At 36.4% G+C, this 16461-nt stretch overlaps 1 protein-coding gene and 1 long non-coding RNA gene across 17 annotated transcripts in view; one reads left to right on the top strand and one right to left on the bottom strand.

Annotated features, from left to right (window-relative positions):
• aak1a (AP2 associated kinase 1a) overlaps positions 1–16461 on the top strand; it is a 77266-nt gene that overhangs the window by 26571 nt on the left and 34234 nt on the right. For all 16 annotated transcript variants that reach the window (XR_007931246.1, XM_051903100.1, XM_051903101.1 and 13 more), the window contains exons 3-10: positions 4469–4577; positions 4693–4835; positions 6376–6497; positions 6580–6661; positions 6874–7006; positions 9689–9792; positions 11278–11357; positions 11802–11959. Coding sequence is in view for 15 of the 16 variants with exons in the window: in XM_051903100.1 (XP_051759060.1) it covers positions 4469–4577; positions 4693–4835; positions 6376–6497; positions 6580–6661; positions 6874–7006; positions 9689–9792; positions 11278–11357; positions 11802–11959 (931 nt within the window). In the remaining variant the exon portion in view is untranslated. The remainder of the gene's footprint in view (positions 1–4468; positions 4578–4692; positions 4836–6375; positions 6498–6579; positions 6662–6873; positions 7007–9688; positions 9793–11277; positions 11358–11801; positions 11960–16461) is intronic.
• On the bottom strand, positions 6337–9769 carry LOC127517445 (uncharacterized). Its single transcript, XR_007931247.1, has 3 exons — positions 9643–9769; positions 9316–9414; positions 6337–6475 (listed from the first exon to the last, which is right to left on the bottom strand). It is a non-coding gene; the product is annotated as an uncharacterized LOC127517445 (long non-coding RNA).

Genomic DNA, 16461 nt, shown 5'->3' with positions numbered 1-16461 from the left:
AACGGAAAAACTGCCTAAAATAAGTAAAGGGTTTTTCCTCAGAGAATTAAAAAAAAAAAAAAAAGTGATTTTTTTTTTTTTTCACTTCGCCAAATGATTTCAGTTATTTCAAAGGACCTTACAGCCTACAACCACAATGACACCGACCAAGCAAATAAATATAGTAAACAATGGGATAAAAACAACAAATTATTTCCATGTTTTTTGCCTCAAAATTACGTTTTATTATGTACGGAAAGCACATACTCCCTTTCTCCCACTCTCTCTCTCCCACTCAAACCCTCACACATACAGTACGGACACACACTTGAACAAAAACGTGTTGTCAGCGCTGCTCTGACAATTTTATTAGTAAAATAGTTTAGCAACTTAAAAGCTACATTATATTTCTTACTAACGAGGTAATGACGATGATGTTCTTGAAGCAGATAAACTTACAATTTTGCTGTTGGTAAAGGCACTGCTACTGAACACTGTAGAGAGACTCACAGACTCAGGTAATTAACACACGCTTGATCTCTCTCTCTCTCTCTCTCTCTCTCTCTCTCTCTCTCGCTGCATTGATAACTGCATTATTCTGCGATCAATGGCTCAAGTCTCTGTTACTTGCTCTAAAATGAGGCGTAGGATGAGATGCATAAGTAATTAGTTCTAGACACAAGAGCATTTTAAAGACAAAAACCTGACAAATGACTTGAAATACAATATCTGAACAATGTCTTGAGGGGTTAACTCTAGTATAAGTGAAATAATTGACTCAGGTCCATTGAATTATTAGAAAATAACACTTCTTGTCATGGTTGCATTACCACCTCGGGAGTGCATTATTTTCTAATAATTCAACGGCCCTTCGTCAATTATTCCTAACATAACTGACTGGCTGTACATTATTATCTTGTACATTAGGAACTAAATTTCAATCATTTGCTCACACAAATGTATTGTATGGCTTCAGACGCGTTCATGCATTATCATGTCCTTTTTGGGTACACTATTCCTTAAACCTGTTCCAAACAGATGTTTTCTGTAGATTCCCACCCCCATCACAATTTGTCCTCTATTTGATTTATCCTCTTAATACCATTACAATTAGACCTTCAAAACTGAGCCATGAACAATCTTAAAAGGATTTGAGGTCCACTGTTCCCCAGTTTGCATGTAGTGCAGTAAATACAGTGCTGAGAACAGTACAGTGCCGGTAAAGGTCATTCGTGTCCTCTGGGACTGAGTTTCGAATGGAAATCCAGTGTATTTCGCTGTGAGCCCTACTAAATAGACAGGGAGGAAAATGTCAGCACTGTTTTAGCTTCACAAAGTGTCTTGCTGTTTCAAAATGAGCAGCTGCTCACAGTGCACTCCTAAATAGACGACAAACTGAGGGCATTTCAAATTTGTGAATGAATGAGTCGATTTGAAAGGACATTGACCAGCTAAGCTATTTCATTTAAAAACTAGCATTGACTTAGTCGCCTCAAAGGCCCATTGTCTGAGCTTTTAGCAAATGGTTAGAAAACAAAGTGAGCTTTCACATTTCAGACACTGTTTAGTAATTCTGACAAACCTTAATTTCAGGAATTTCATATAAATACAAAGTATTTATTTGTACACCAAATAAACTGCCTTTATATACAGAGAAAATAACATTTAGTGAACGAATTTAGTGATTTTAAATGAGTTAAGACAAAAATTAAGGTTGAATCGGGAGTCTTTCCATTTAATGTTAACTTTGTAAATAGTCACTTAGTGTTAATCTCGTGTGAAATCCACTCTCCAAATAAACACACACACACACACACACACACACACACACACACACACACACACACACACAGTGGATATAAAAAGTCTACATTTTCCTGTTTAAACAAATGCTTTTGTGATGTAAAAAATGAAACCGAAGGATAATATCAGAACTTTTGCACATTTAATGTAAAAAATACAATATACAGTTGTGGTCAGAATTATTGGCACCCTTGATAAATATGATCAAGGATGACTGTAGAAATAAATCTGCATTGTTTATCCTTTTGATATTTAATTCATAAAATTAGCAAAAATCTAACCTTTCATTGAAAGAAAAGAATTGAAAGTGGGGGGAAAAATCACTTTATGAAATAAATGTTTTTCTCTAAAACACGTTGGCCACAATTATTGGCCCCCTTTTATTCAATACTTTTTGCAACCTCCTTTTCCCAAGATAACAGCTCTGAGTCTGCTTCTATAATGCCTGATGAGTTTGGAGAACACCTGACAAGAGATCAGAGACCATTCCTTCATACAGAATCTCTCCAGATCCTTCAGATTCCGAGATCCATGTTGGTGCTTCTTCTCTTCAGTTCACTCATTTTTTTAAGGGTTCAGGTCAGGGGACTGGGACGGCCATGGCAGAAGCTTCATTTTGTGCTCAGTGACACATTTTTGTGTTGGTTTTGATGTTTGTTTTGGATCATTGTCCTGATGGAAGATCTAACCACGGCCCATTATTGGATTTCTAGCAGAAGCGGTCAGGTTTTGATTTTTTTATCTGTTGGTATTTGATAGAATCCATGATGCCATGTATCTGAACAAGATGTCCAGGACCTCCAGCAGAAAAATAGGCCCACAACATTAAAGATCCAGCAGTATATTTAACCGTGGGCATGGGGTACTTTTTATCCATGTGTGCACCAAACCCATCTGGTGGGTTGGCTGCCAAAAAGCTCTTGTTTTAGTTTCATCTGACCAAAGAAGCCGGTCCCGTTTGAAGTTCCAGTCTTGTCTGACAACTGAATATGCTGGAGATTGTTTCTGGATGATCGAGGAGGATTTTTCTTGAAACTCTCGAACAACTTGTGGTGATGTAGGTGCTGTTTGATCATTTTAGGCTTTCTGAGACTCAAGACTCAACTAATCTCTGCAATTCTCCAGCTGTGATCCTTGGAGAGTCTTTGTCCACTCAAACTCTTCTCCTCACTTCACATTAGGGCGAATTAGACACACGTCCTCTTCCAGGCAGATTTGTAACATCTTTAGTTGATTGGAACTTCTTAATTATTGCCCTGATGGTGGAAATGGGGATTTTCAATGCTTTAGCTATTTTCTTACAGCCACTTTCTATTTTCTGAAGCTCAACAATCTTTTGCTGCACATAAGAACTATATTCTTTGGTTTTACTCATTGTGATTAATGATTAAGGGAATTTGGCTTTTGTGTTTCCTCATGTTTTTACTCCTGTGGAACAGGAAGTCATGGCTGGACAATTTCATGTTCATGATCACCCTGGTGTGCTAAAAAATGTAAATATGAATGGGAATATACTTCAAAAATATTTTACTCATAAAAAATTTGAGGGGTGCCAATAATTGTGGCCAATGTGTTTTAGAGAAAAACATTTATTTCATAATGTGATTTTCCCCCCACTTTCAATTCTTTTCCTTCAATGAAAGGATAGAATTTTGCTAATTTAATGAATTAAAGATCAAAAGGATAAACATTGCAGATTTATTTTTATAGTCATCTTTGTTCATATTTACCAAGGGTGCCAATAATTCTGACCACAACTGTATGTAATGCCACTGAGAACCAAAGTAACATTTCAGAGAAAAAAAGCTAAAAAATAAAAACTTACAATAACCTGTTTGCAAACACTTTTATAACTGGGTATGTGGCTGTGTTCAGAATGAACTAATTATCAAGTTCATGTGAAATAGTACGCACCTGTATTCACCAGAAATGACTCAAATAAATCTCAGCTGTTCTTGAAAGATATTTCTGACATTTTGGTTGCATGCTACTACAGCCATGGGCCACAAAGAGCTTATGAAGCATCAACGGACTTTGCATCAACTTTAGTATTCCGTGGCACTGCTTAGGTTGTAATTTTTTACATCAATGGTGCAAAAGTTTTGATTCTTGGAGAGATGTCATGTGCAATTTTTTTTTTTTTTTTTTTTTTGCTTGCTCTCTAAGGGCACGTTTATACGGCAACGATGTACTAAAAATGGAAAAGTTTTTCCTTTGCATTTTTCATGTACATTATCAAAACGATCTCTATTCACACGGATCCATTAAAACGACTAAAAACGCCGCTTCATGTCATTAAACTGACCACTACGTTCCAAAGTCATAAAGAAATTACAACAATTTATGCTTCACTAGGAATAACGGTCAATTTTATAATGGTTACTTTTCTGAAATAAGACATCCTTTATGACAATAAATGCAACCTTTGAAGGACGCAGCCTTCAAAACGAGATACACATATGCATGACGTCACAGATTTGCGTTTTTGTAGTTTACACAGAGACAATAATGCGATAATTTTCAAAAACTTGCACTTTGAAACCCATTTTCAAAAGTTTGTGTTTTCAGGCCCCCAAAACGCCACTATCGTGTAAATAAATGGCCAAAACACATAAAAAGTTTCCCATTTTAAGTTGAAAACGGTGTCGTGTAAACGTGCCCTAAATGTGTTGATTTTCTTGAACAGAGGGACCTTGTGGGTAACAAAAACATTGTTGGTTTCCTGGACTCCAGCATCACAGCAGTGGGATCAGGAGATGTTTGGGAAGTTCTCATACTGATGGACTTCTGTAGAGGTCAGTGTGTGTTTCTCTCGCAAGATGGTTTGCAAATTGGGATCCAGACCCTTTTCCCCACTACTTTTAGTGGTCTGGACCTACTGTGCAACATGTTTCTGTGTGTATAATCCAGGTGGGCAGGTTGTGAACCTGATGAATCAGCGCTTACAGGCTGGATTCAGTGAGCCAGAGGTGCTGCAGATCTTCTGTGACACATGTGAAGCTGTCGCTCGACTACATCAGTGCAAAACTCCCATCATCCACCGGGATCTCAAAGTATGAACTCTCCAGACATTTATTATTCTATTTCTTCCTTGAAGAAATAGTTCACAGAAAAATGAAAATTCTGTCATCATTTAATCACCCCCATTCCAAATCTATATGACTTTCTTATGAAACACAAAATATTTTTTGGGTAACACTTTATTTTAGGGTCTTTTAACTAGTTGCTTATTAGCATGCATATTACTAGAATATTGGCTGTTTATTAGTACTTATTAGGCACATATTAAAGGGATAGTTCACCCAAAAATGAAAATTCTGTCATCATTTACTCACCCTCAAGTTGTTCCAAACCTGTACGAGTTTCTTTCTTCTGCTGAACATAAAGGAAGATATTTTAAAGAAAGTTTGTAACCAGGCTGCTTTGGGGCACCATTGACTTCCATAGTAGGAAAAAAAATACTATGGAAGTCAGTGGTGCCCCAGAACTGTTCAGTTTTGTTTAAAATATCTTCCTTTATGTTCAGCAGAAGAAAGAAATGTATACAGGTTTGGAACAACTTGAGGGTGAGTAAATGATGAAAGAATTTTAGTTTTTGGGTGAACTATCCCTTTAATGCCTTATTCTGCATGACCTTATTCTACATCCCTTAATACTACCCAATACCTAAACTTAACAACTACAACAACTACCTTACTAATTATTAATAAGCAGTAAATTAGGAATTTATTGAGGGGAAAAGTCATAATTAATAGTGAATATGTGTTACCGGTAACACTTTAGTTTAGGGAACACATATTCACTATTAATTATGACTTTTGCCTCAATAAACTCCGAATTTACTGCTTATTAATAGTTAGTAAGGTAGTTGTTAAGTTTAGGTATGGGGTAGGATTAAGGGATGTAGAATATGGTTATGCAGAATAAGATATTAATATGTGCTTTATAAGTACTAATAAATGGCCCATATTCTAGCAATATGCATGCTAATAAGCAACTAATTAAAAGTGAGAATTGTTCCCCATACTAAAGTGTTACCATTTTTTGCTGTTCTTTTCAATACAATTAAAAATAGTGTTTGTCAAGCTTCAAAAAGATGTTACCATTGATTCCAACCTGGTGTGATGTTTTGATGCCTCAAATTTTAATATTTTGAAACGTAGTGAGTGTAGTGAACTATTCTTTTAACCCTGTAAAAGCCTGACAAATGAAATAATAGTATGAAAAATAACAAATGCAATGCAGTACAGTGATGACTGAGACAAATAAACCTTCCTCAAAAAACAAACTTGATACCCTAATTTTCTAAAAAATGATAATCAGGTAAACCTCAGTTGATTCAGTCTAGTAAATGTTCATCTTATAATTATACTAAAAGGCTTTTACTTACTAAAAAAAGTATAAACATATACATACTATATAAATAAAGCAAAGGTTTGATCATATTGATAATTTAGAGACCTTAGAAATTTGTGTATCAAATATACAGTAGACTTCATAGGGTTAATATCTGGCTTTACTTTTTATGTTTGTACCCTTTTACATTTGTAAAACCTAGCACGCGTGTTTCTCTTCTCTTTGTGTCTTTTATAGGTGGAGAACATCTTGCTGCATGACAGAGGTCATTATGTACTGTGTGATTTTGGCAGTGCCATTAACCGTTCCCAGAATCCACAAACAGAAGGCGTGGCGGCTGTAGAAGAAGAAATTAAGAAGTGAGCTTCAGTTTCTTTGTTTATATTGCACATCAATATTTGTTTACATCAATTAAATCTTTTACTCTCTGTGTGTTTTAAGGTACACTACTCTTTCATACCGGGCCCCAGAAATGGTGAATCTTTATGGGGGAAAGGTTATCACTACCAAAGCAGATATATGGGTAAGTTAAATAGGTGAAGACTGTTAGAGAATAATTCTGTTATCTACAACAACAGTGTATATCAGTAGCAACCAAAGCTTTTATCTTCAGCCACCCTTCCTTTTAATAGCATTTTAAACATTATAATGGACGTTTAGTCCTTTGAATGCTAATCGTCTTGTCTTTTTACAGTGTTCAGAAACACAATGACTTTTGTATGCTTGTGTCCTCAGGCTTTGGGCTGCTTGTTGTATAAGCTGTGTTATTTCACATTGCCGTTTGGAGAGAGTCAGGTGGCCATCTGTGATGGCAGCTTCACCATCCCAGACAACTCCCGCTACTCGCACGACATGCACTGTCTCATCCGTAAGTTCAGCTGTTGATTGGCTATCTGATTTGTTTTTTTTTTTTTTTTATTGAAATATTGTCTTGAAGAGACACTTCTGCTAGTTTCATTTTATGTGCATGTCCTAAATGCACGCAATTAAACAATATTTTTACACTTAATTAAATAAAATTACAGCTTAAATTAGAAATAAGCCGCTTGTCCACCGTCGGGTTCTTAGAATGGTAAGGAATGGTTCCAGTTGTGTTTCCACTGGAGTCTGGTATGGCTCGGCACGATTACAAACCGTTCTCGGTCTGGAATTCTCGGCACGGTTGTCTAATCGAGCTGGTAGAATCCGTGAAGTGATGTCGACACACACGATTGGTCACTTTGTCTGTCACCTGGCTACCAGTTTCTCCGTAGCTGGCTAAGCACTCTATTTGAGCGACGTAAACACAAATTAATTATAAAATTAAAAGAAATATCTAATCATCCACCATAACGCAGTCATTATTACCTCTCATATAATAAGTGAACCGTTGCATTACCAAGGCAACGACTGACGCTTTTACATTACATTCCAAAGAGCGGCTGTTATCAGCCTCACAGTGGAAAACGAACCTGTAACTGTACCAGCTGGTCCGGATCGGCACAGAATGGAACGGTTACGCAATGAGAACTGTTCAGCCCGACGGTGGAAAAGCGGCTATAATGTCCCAAAAAAATTCTGTTCACAAATGATTTATGTTTTAATGAAAACATTATTAGGGACAGAACTGTTAGTGGAAAAGACACCGCAACTGAGGACAGTCATAATTTTTGAAAGAATGTAAATAAAGTAATGTAAACTTGGTTTTAAATATTTCATATGTAAATATTTAAAGCCCCCCTGTAGTCAATAATGTTATCCCTTAAAACTCATCTTTGATCACCAAGTGACATATTTAAACATTTTTCCTGTGACAAAAAAATAATTCTTCATGCCTTAAAATAGCCTGAATGTAACTATGCACCCTTTCTTTATTTAATATACACGGATTTATAAATATTCTAATTAGCCTCGCCTCCACTTGCTCACGGCAGCTCAAAGTTCCACTCGGTCAACTTACTGAGGTAAACGCTGCACAATGGTATCGCTTTTTACAACGTCAGACACATGATGGTAATTAATATGATTAGCCTTTTGCTTGACTACTTTATCAAACAGCTAATAACATGTTGCTAATGTTACACAAACCATGTTCATGTTTGCCATCCTTCTATAAATCAGCATCCTTAGAAACACTTTGAACAACTCAGAACGTCAGTGGAGAAAGACATATAGTTCATCATAACATCGTAATATACATCATACACCCGCTAAATTGCTAAATCTACCTGATTTTTCATATCAACAGAAAAATATACCAGGATATATTCTCTTGAGACTCTCCTCATAGTTAATGATATGCTAATGATATGACTTATGAATTTACACATGGTTTGTCTTAAAGCATATTAAAAACACCTCATAGACATATAAACAACATAGTTGAATACATAGGACAATGATTAATGTCCCTTTTAAAACATAGTCCTTAGGGAGTTTTGCACTGCACTAATGCTGGAATATGCCAACCACTAGTAGATGGCAGTTGATTAAGGGGACACATCATCATGAGGTCTGTAAGATTTAAAAAATAAATAATTAATACTTTGATTCTGTAAAATTGACATTAAATAGATTTATAATGTTACAAAAGATTTCTGTTTCAACTAAATGCTGTTCTTTTGAAAAGCTTTTGTCCTAAAAAAGGTCACCATTTCCACAAAAATATGCAGCACAACTGTTTTCAAAATTTATAATAAGTGCAAATCAGCATATTAGAATGATTTCTGAAGGATCATGTGACTGAAGATTGGAGTAATGATGCTGAAAATTCAACTTTGTCATAACATTTTAAAATATATTAAAATAGAAAACCGGTATTTGAAATTGTAATATTATTTCACAATATTACAGTTTACGTCAAGAGCATAAGAGACTTCTTTGAATGATAGTGTGTTTTTGCAGTTTAGGGTAGCGGCTATATACAAAGTTCTGTCATGAAACTCTAGATGGCGCAGGCTAATAGGTCCTTAACTCAATCTGCTTGCAATCACATCATTCTCTATAGGGCACAGCTGATTAGTTCAGTGTATCAGTAGCCAATGAGCTCACTGCTCAACCTGCAAATACTTGGTCAGCATTTGCTGTAGCAGTTTGCAGCGTGCTTTCAGAAACCCTCCACCTTCCCCAGCTCCACCTGTATAAATCTGCTATGGGTAATTCATGTACGCTATATTGTACAGCAGCAGCATGTCTTACCTGCTCATAGCAGCGTGTCGTGTATGTGTTGGCAGTAGCAAGTCCCATACTTGCTCTGCAGCAGCAATAACCAACAGCAGCAGCAGCAGTGTAGCAGATCTATTCCGCCAAGACCAAACAACATTGTCATAGCCATTATCATGCCAAACACTCCGAGAGTTGTCATGACAGAAATATATGTAAGCATTTTAAAATTAGCAAAAACAAATAAAGACAAACTAAAAAAAAAAGGTCCGCTTTAATGTGACCTTCATATAACAAAAAGAGAAAAAAATATGTTGAACAAAAATGTGCAAGTTTTCAAGATTTTCCAAAACTGATTCTTACCAGTAGACATTTTTTGTTTTGATTTGTTTCATTTTTCCCATCTCAGGTTACATTCTGGAGCCAGACCCTGATGTAAGGCCAGATATCTACCAGGTGTCCTATTTCGCCTTTAAACTGGCACGGAAAGAATGCCCAGTACAGAATATTGACGTAAGACCTGCTCATTCAGACAAATGACTTAAGATCTCTCTCCCCTCCTCCTGTGCTATAGCTAGACAAACTCCCATGTGCATTTGCCCTGATCTTCTCACCTATTTTCCTGCCACACTCTACAGGGTTTTTGTTCTCTATTCCAGCACATACTTCTTAATCCATGTTTAATTCATGCCAATCCCTTTCAGTAGATATCGTAAGTGCTTGCACGTAACACAGTGGAAGTGGAATGTCGCTCGTGGCTGCCATTTGGCCCAGATCCAGTGGCCCCTCCCACTCTGAGCAGTATTGATAGCATAATGGAAGCATTGAGTCATGATCAAAGATATATTAACATTGGCAAAGCAAAGTGTTGTTTAGAGTTCAATAGGAATGACCTCTGTCAAACAGGTTTTTTTTTCAGTGTTGCTGCTACAAAAAGACTTTTTAGAAAAAAATAGTTTAATATAAGGCACTTTTTTTGTTCTTATAAGCACATGGAAAATCTCATTGTGAAGTAAACAGCTATTTTAGGATAGGGAAATCCAATGTTATAGAGGTTTCCCTGGCGTGGGGATGTTTGGCTCAGACTGCGTCTACAAATGAATATCAGAGCTAATGAACATGCCTTTATTACACACTTGTGTTTGTGCCAACAACACACCTATCTTTTGTTGTTGATGTCATCTTCAGTTATTTTTACACACTCATGGAAATTAAATTGTGACACTTAAGAAATGAGACACTTGGAAAACTATATTAAATAACTATATAACTTAAATTAAATTGAAGTAAATTAAGAAACTTATTTAATTAACTTAAAATGTTACTGGACTTTATGCACAAATAATTGGTGCAGGTTATTTCGTGTTATTTTATTATTATTTATGTACTGTTATAGTATTTATTCATAATTTGAACAAGCTTTTATTTTATATTTTCTTTTATTTTTAGTTCAAGTTATTTTAAGTTAAGTAATTTTGATATGTGCTTTTGTCATTTTTTTACTTTTGTCAAACCTTTTATTATTATTATTATTTTTTTTTTAGAAAAATAAAATATATTAATATATTTCTGTTAAGCAAAATAACAAAATTGTATGTTTTTTACGTTTTTTAAGTTTTTAATGTAATGTTTATATTTTATTTCAGCCTTTATAACAATTTTTAATAGTTTTAGTTTTGGTTTAAATTAACAATAACTACACTGGTGTTTTATTCCAAAAATATTTGGATTTTGGAATTCTTTGGAAAAGTTGGTCCACATCTGAAACACCTTTTCTTTTCTGCTACCTGCAAACTCACATCTCTCTCCATATTGGTAATCAGTAGATGCCCACTTTTCACAATCCAGTAAATTTCTAAATACCACTCAACATGTTTTTGTGTTGAATTTCAGCAATCTCAGAAATAAAATGAGTTGCAAATGTTTCATGTTGACTAAAGACAATCAAATACAAAATATAACAATGTGATGGTAGTAATATTCCTCTCATTCCACTAGAATTCACCCATTCCAGCAAAACTCCCAGAGCCAATCAGAGCCAGCGAAGCTGTGGCCAAGAAGAGTCAAAACAAAGCCAGGTGAGACTTTCTTTTATCTCAGATGTTTTTACATTTTTATGACATACAGTATTTTTTTTTTTTTAGTCTTTTGATGCATATAGTGGTGCAGGGATGATGTGAAATTAGGTCTGCAGTAAACATAACTTGATGATTACAATGTAAACTGCACACATTCACACCCAAAACTTCTTTAGTTACATATTAGAAACATATGTTTTTTAAAATAAACATAACATTATCAAAATTCGCGTCTCGACATGTGTGTGTGCAGTTTACGATGTACAACAAAACATTCAAGTATTGTCAAGTTATGTTTACCACAGACCTTATTTTACTCATAAACTGTAAAACCCCATTATAAAAACCCAAAGGGAAATTCTGAGGGAAAGTCTTCCAGGTTTTGACGTCATCCCCTTATATAATGGTAGTTCTGACTTAATTGAACTTTTTTTTGTCATTCAGGCTCACTGATCCAATCCCCACTCTTGAGACATCCATAGCGCCACGGCAACGTCCCAAGGCTGGCCAAGCTCAAGCAATCGCAGGCATCCTGCCCATCCAACCAGCACTCACCCCTCGCAAAAGAGCCAATGCACCTGCAGGACCCAGCCAACCAATCAGTGAGTATTCATTTATTCACCTTCATCCAAAATCAAACACTATCTATGCGTCCCCACCAGAACAAACGCATTTGTGTGGCCACAGTCCTTCATCTCTTCATGCTTACTCTCTTCCCCTGACGACACTTCACACGTTGTATTGAGCGGCATGTGTCTTTGGCTGACACACACGGCTCTAGTATTCCCACTGGTTCAATCAGTGTGTCATTAGAGAGAGCTTTTAAAACCTCACTAATGAGCCTGACACACTGAATCCTATTGAGCTGTCATCTCACTTATTATTTCTGAAATCAATGCTAATTAAAGGCCTACATGTTTCATTGGTAATGAATATCCTGACATATTATCCTCCTGCAATGTTTTAGCACCAGATTATCTGGGTCTGGAAGGTAACACCATGACTTAATTTAGGATGACGTTTCATTTTTATCAAGTAATTTATTATCGCTGAAAATGCTACACAAAGCAACAAAATTGCAACCACACAGACCATAATTTATTTTTTTTAATATACAATATAATGACATACAATGTAATATACAATAAACGGCAGTAAATACAAAAAAAATTGCTATGGTTTTGAACTTTCGATTAAGCAAAGAATCCTGAAAAAAAAAAAAAAAGAAAAAAAAAAAGATCAGTTTCCACAAAAACATTAAGCACCACAGTTGTTTTCAACATTGATAACCAGGGCCCTATTTTAATGATCTAAGAGCATGGTCTAAAGCACACGGCCCAAGTGCATTCAGGGCGTGTCCGAATCCACTGTTGTCCGAATTCTATTCTCTTAATGAGTAATGGGTGTGTTTTGGGTGTAACGTGCAACAAACCAATCAGAGTCTCATCTCCCATTCCCTTTAAAAGCCAGTTGCGCTCACGCCATGGTGGATTCGCTATTTACAAGGCGGAATTTGCAAGCAGAAAAACTGAACGCTTCTCTAGCGAGGAAACAGATCTGCTCATGTGCAAGGTTAAAGCGCGATCAGACCATGTACGGGACAGGCCGGATTCCACCAAAGCATTTTTATCTTTATGCACACAATAATAATCTTTTACATTGTAATCCTTTTATTTTTAATACAAACCCGATTCCAAAACAGTTGGGACACTGTACAAATTGTGAATAAAAAAGGAATGCAATGATGTGGAAGTTTCAAATTTCAATATTTTATTCAGAATACAACATAGATGACATATCAAATGTTTAAACTGAGAAAATGTATCATTTTAAGGGAAAAATAAGTTGATTTTAAATTTCATGGCATCAACACATCTCAAAAAAGTTGGGACAAGGCCATATTTACCACTGTGTGGCATCCCCTCTTCTTTTTATAACAGTCTGCAAACGTCTGGGGACTGAGGAGACAAGTTGCTCAAGTTTAGGAATAGGAATGTTGTCCCATTCTTGTCTAATACAGGCTTCTAGTTGCTCAACTGTCTTAGGTCTTCTTTGTCGCATCTTCCTCTTTATGATGCGCCAAATGTTTTCTATGGGTGAAAGATCTGGACTGCAGGCTGGCCATTTCAGTACCCGGATCCTTCTTCTACGCAGCCATGATGTTGTAATTGATGCAGTATGTGGTCTGGCATTGTCATGTTGGAAAATGCAAGGTCTTCCCTGAAAGAGACGACGTCTGGATGGGAGCATATGTTGTTCTAGAACTTGGATATACCTTTCAGCATTGATGGTGCCTTTCCAGATGTGTAAGCTGCCCATGCCACACGCACTCATGCAACCCCATACCATCAGAGATGCAGGCTTCTGAACTGAGCACTGATAACAACTTGGGTTGTCGTTGTCCTCTTTAGTCCGGATGACATGGCGTCCCAGTTTTCCAAAAAGAACTTCAAATTTTGATTCGTCTGACCACAGAACAGTTTTCCACTTTGCCACAGTCCATTTTAAATGAGCCTTGGCCCAGAGAAAACGCCTGCGCTTCTGGATCATGTTTAGATATGGCTTCTTTTTTGACATATAGAGCTTTAGCCGGCAACGGCAAATGGCACGGTGGATTGTGTTCACCGACCATGTTTTCTGGAAGTATTCCTGAGCCCATGTTGTGATTTCCATTACAGTAGCATTCCTGTATGTGATGCAGTGCCGTCTAAGGGCCCGAAGATCACGGGCATCCAGTATGGTTTTCCGGCCTTGACCCTTACGCACAGAGATTTTTCTCTGAATCTTTGGATGATATTATGCACTGTAGATGATGATAACTTCAAACTCTTTGCAATTTTTCTCTGAGAAACTCCTTTCTGATATTGCTCCACTATTTTTCACCGCAGCATTGGGGGAATTGGTGATCCTCTGCCCATCTTGACTTCTGAGAGACACTGCCACTCTGAGAGGCTCTTTTTATACCCAATCATGTTGCCAATTGACCTAATAAGTTGCAAATAGGTCCTCCAGCTGTTCCTTATATGTACATTTAACTTTTCCGGCCTCTTATTGCTACCTGTCCCAACTTTTTTGGAATTTGTAGCTCTCATGAAATCCAAAATGAGCCAATATTTGGCATGACATTTCAAAATGTCTCACTTTCAACATTTGATATGTTATCTATATTCTATTGTGAATAAAATATAAGTTTGAGATTTGTAAATTATTGCATTCCTTTTTTATTCACAATTTGTACAGTGTCCCAACTTTTTTGGAATCGGGTTTGTATTTGGCATGTTTGTGTACTGCTGTGTCCCTGTGTGTGTAACAAGCAGAGTGTACACACATTGTGCACCGCATATCACTAACGCGCCCTTTAAATAACAAAACAAATATTGTGCCATTGACTTGAGGCTAGGTTTTTGTTGGTCAATGATGCAGTCTATTTCAGTTGCCTCAAAATAGCAATGCGCCAACAATGCGCCTGAACACACCTCGTTTTCAGACCAGCACGTTCATGGGTGCACAAATGGGTGCAAGTGCATTTGCATTTTAAACAACATGGTGGTGCAGGACGTGAAAATGATAACTGCGTCGGGCTGAAACTAGCAAAGGACACTTGCGTCACACCAGGTGTATGATAGGGCCCCCAGTGTTGGGGAAAACCAGTGTTACTTTTATGCGTTACAATATTGTGTTACTCCCTAAAAAAGTAACTAGTTTTGTTACTTAGTTACTTTTTATGGAAAGTAATGGATTGTTACTTTTGCGTTACCTTTTCTCATCTGGGCTGGGCTTGTTGTTTTTTTTTTTTGTTTTGTTTTTTAATAACAAAAAAAAAACAAAGGCCCTTTCACGTCTGAACAGTAGAGGGCGCAGCTCAAACAAACCTTTCAGCTATGCTGCCATTCTGGAATAGGATGCAGCAAAAGAAAGTTCAACACTCTTACTTCAGCAGTAAAAAATAAGTAAATAAATAATAACAAAATAAAACACAAATATTATGTTTATCTAAAGTCATTTTTGCTTATTAGTATGGTTGAATTGGAACATTGAAGGTCAGCAGCAAAGACACTATTTAATAAATGTATTTGTGTTTTTTAACATTTAATTATTGCAGGTTTGTGTGATATTCTGAGTTTGCATTTCACTGTTTAGTCATTTTGAGGAATACTTGAGCAAAACTAGAACTACAATAACCATCATGTTTACACAGCGCACACAAGGCCTCTGCACTTACTTCCAATTTCTCTCAACAAAGGGATAAGAGAGCTGTCAGCCAAAACATGGGAAATTCACAATTTGTTTGAAAAAGTAACTCATATTTTGTTGTAATTTTAAAAGTAATGCATTCCTTTTCTAGTTACTTGAAAAAAGTAATCTGATTACGTAACTTGTTGTTATTTGTTACTCCCAACACTGTTGATAATAATCAGAAATGTTTCTTGAGCAGCAAATCAGCATATTAGAATGATTTCTGAAGTATCATGTGACACTTGAGTAGACTTGAGTAATGATGCCACATGAATTGGCACTGACCTTAACCTCAGTGTAAGTTTTTGGGATGTGCTGGAGGACACTTTACAGAGTGCTCACCTCTTGCATTGTCAATACAAGATCTTGACCAAAATTTGATGCACCTCTTGATGGAAATAAATGTTGTGATGTTATTTCCATTAAGAGGTGCATCAAATTTTGGTCAAGATCTTGTTTTGACAATGCAAGAGGTGAGCACTCTGTAAAGTCTCCTCCAGCACATCCAAAAGGCTTTCAATGAATTTAAGGTCTGGACTCAGAGGTGCCAATTCATGTGTGAAAATGATTCTTCATGCTCCCTCCTAACAATTCTTTCACAGTTTGAGCCTGATGAATCTTGACATTGTCATCCTGGAATATGGCCATGATACATCTTAATACATGGTTGCAAATGAAAAGCTACACACTCCATCTTTTAGGGTTAAAAGAACCGTTGCCAAACATTTAACATGCTAGAAAAATAATAATCACTGTAATAATGATCCATCCATAGACTCTGAAGTATCTGCTTATTAAAATCCAAACAGTGACTTTTTGTTTTGGCCAGGCAGTGTATTAAAATAGAAAACAGTTATTTTAAATTGTA

This window comes from Ctenopharyngodon idella, chromosome 8 (genome assembly GCF_019924925.1).
Source record: "Ctenopharyngodon idella isolate HZGC_01 chromosome 8, HZGC01, whole genome shotgun sequence".
NCBI classification, from domain to species: domain Eukaryota; kingdom Metazoa; phylum Chordata; class Actinopteri; order Cypriniformes; family Xenocyprididae; genus Ctenopharyngodon; species Ctenopharyngodon idella.
This window is presented reverse-complemented; position numbering and strand designations above follow the sequence as displayed.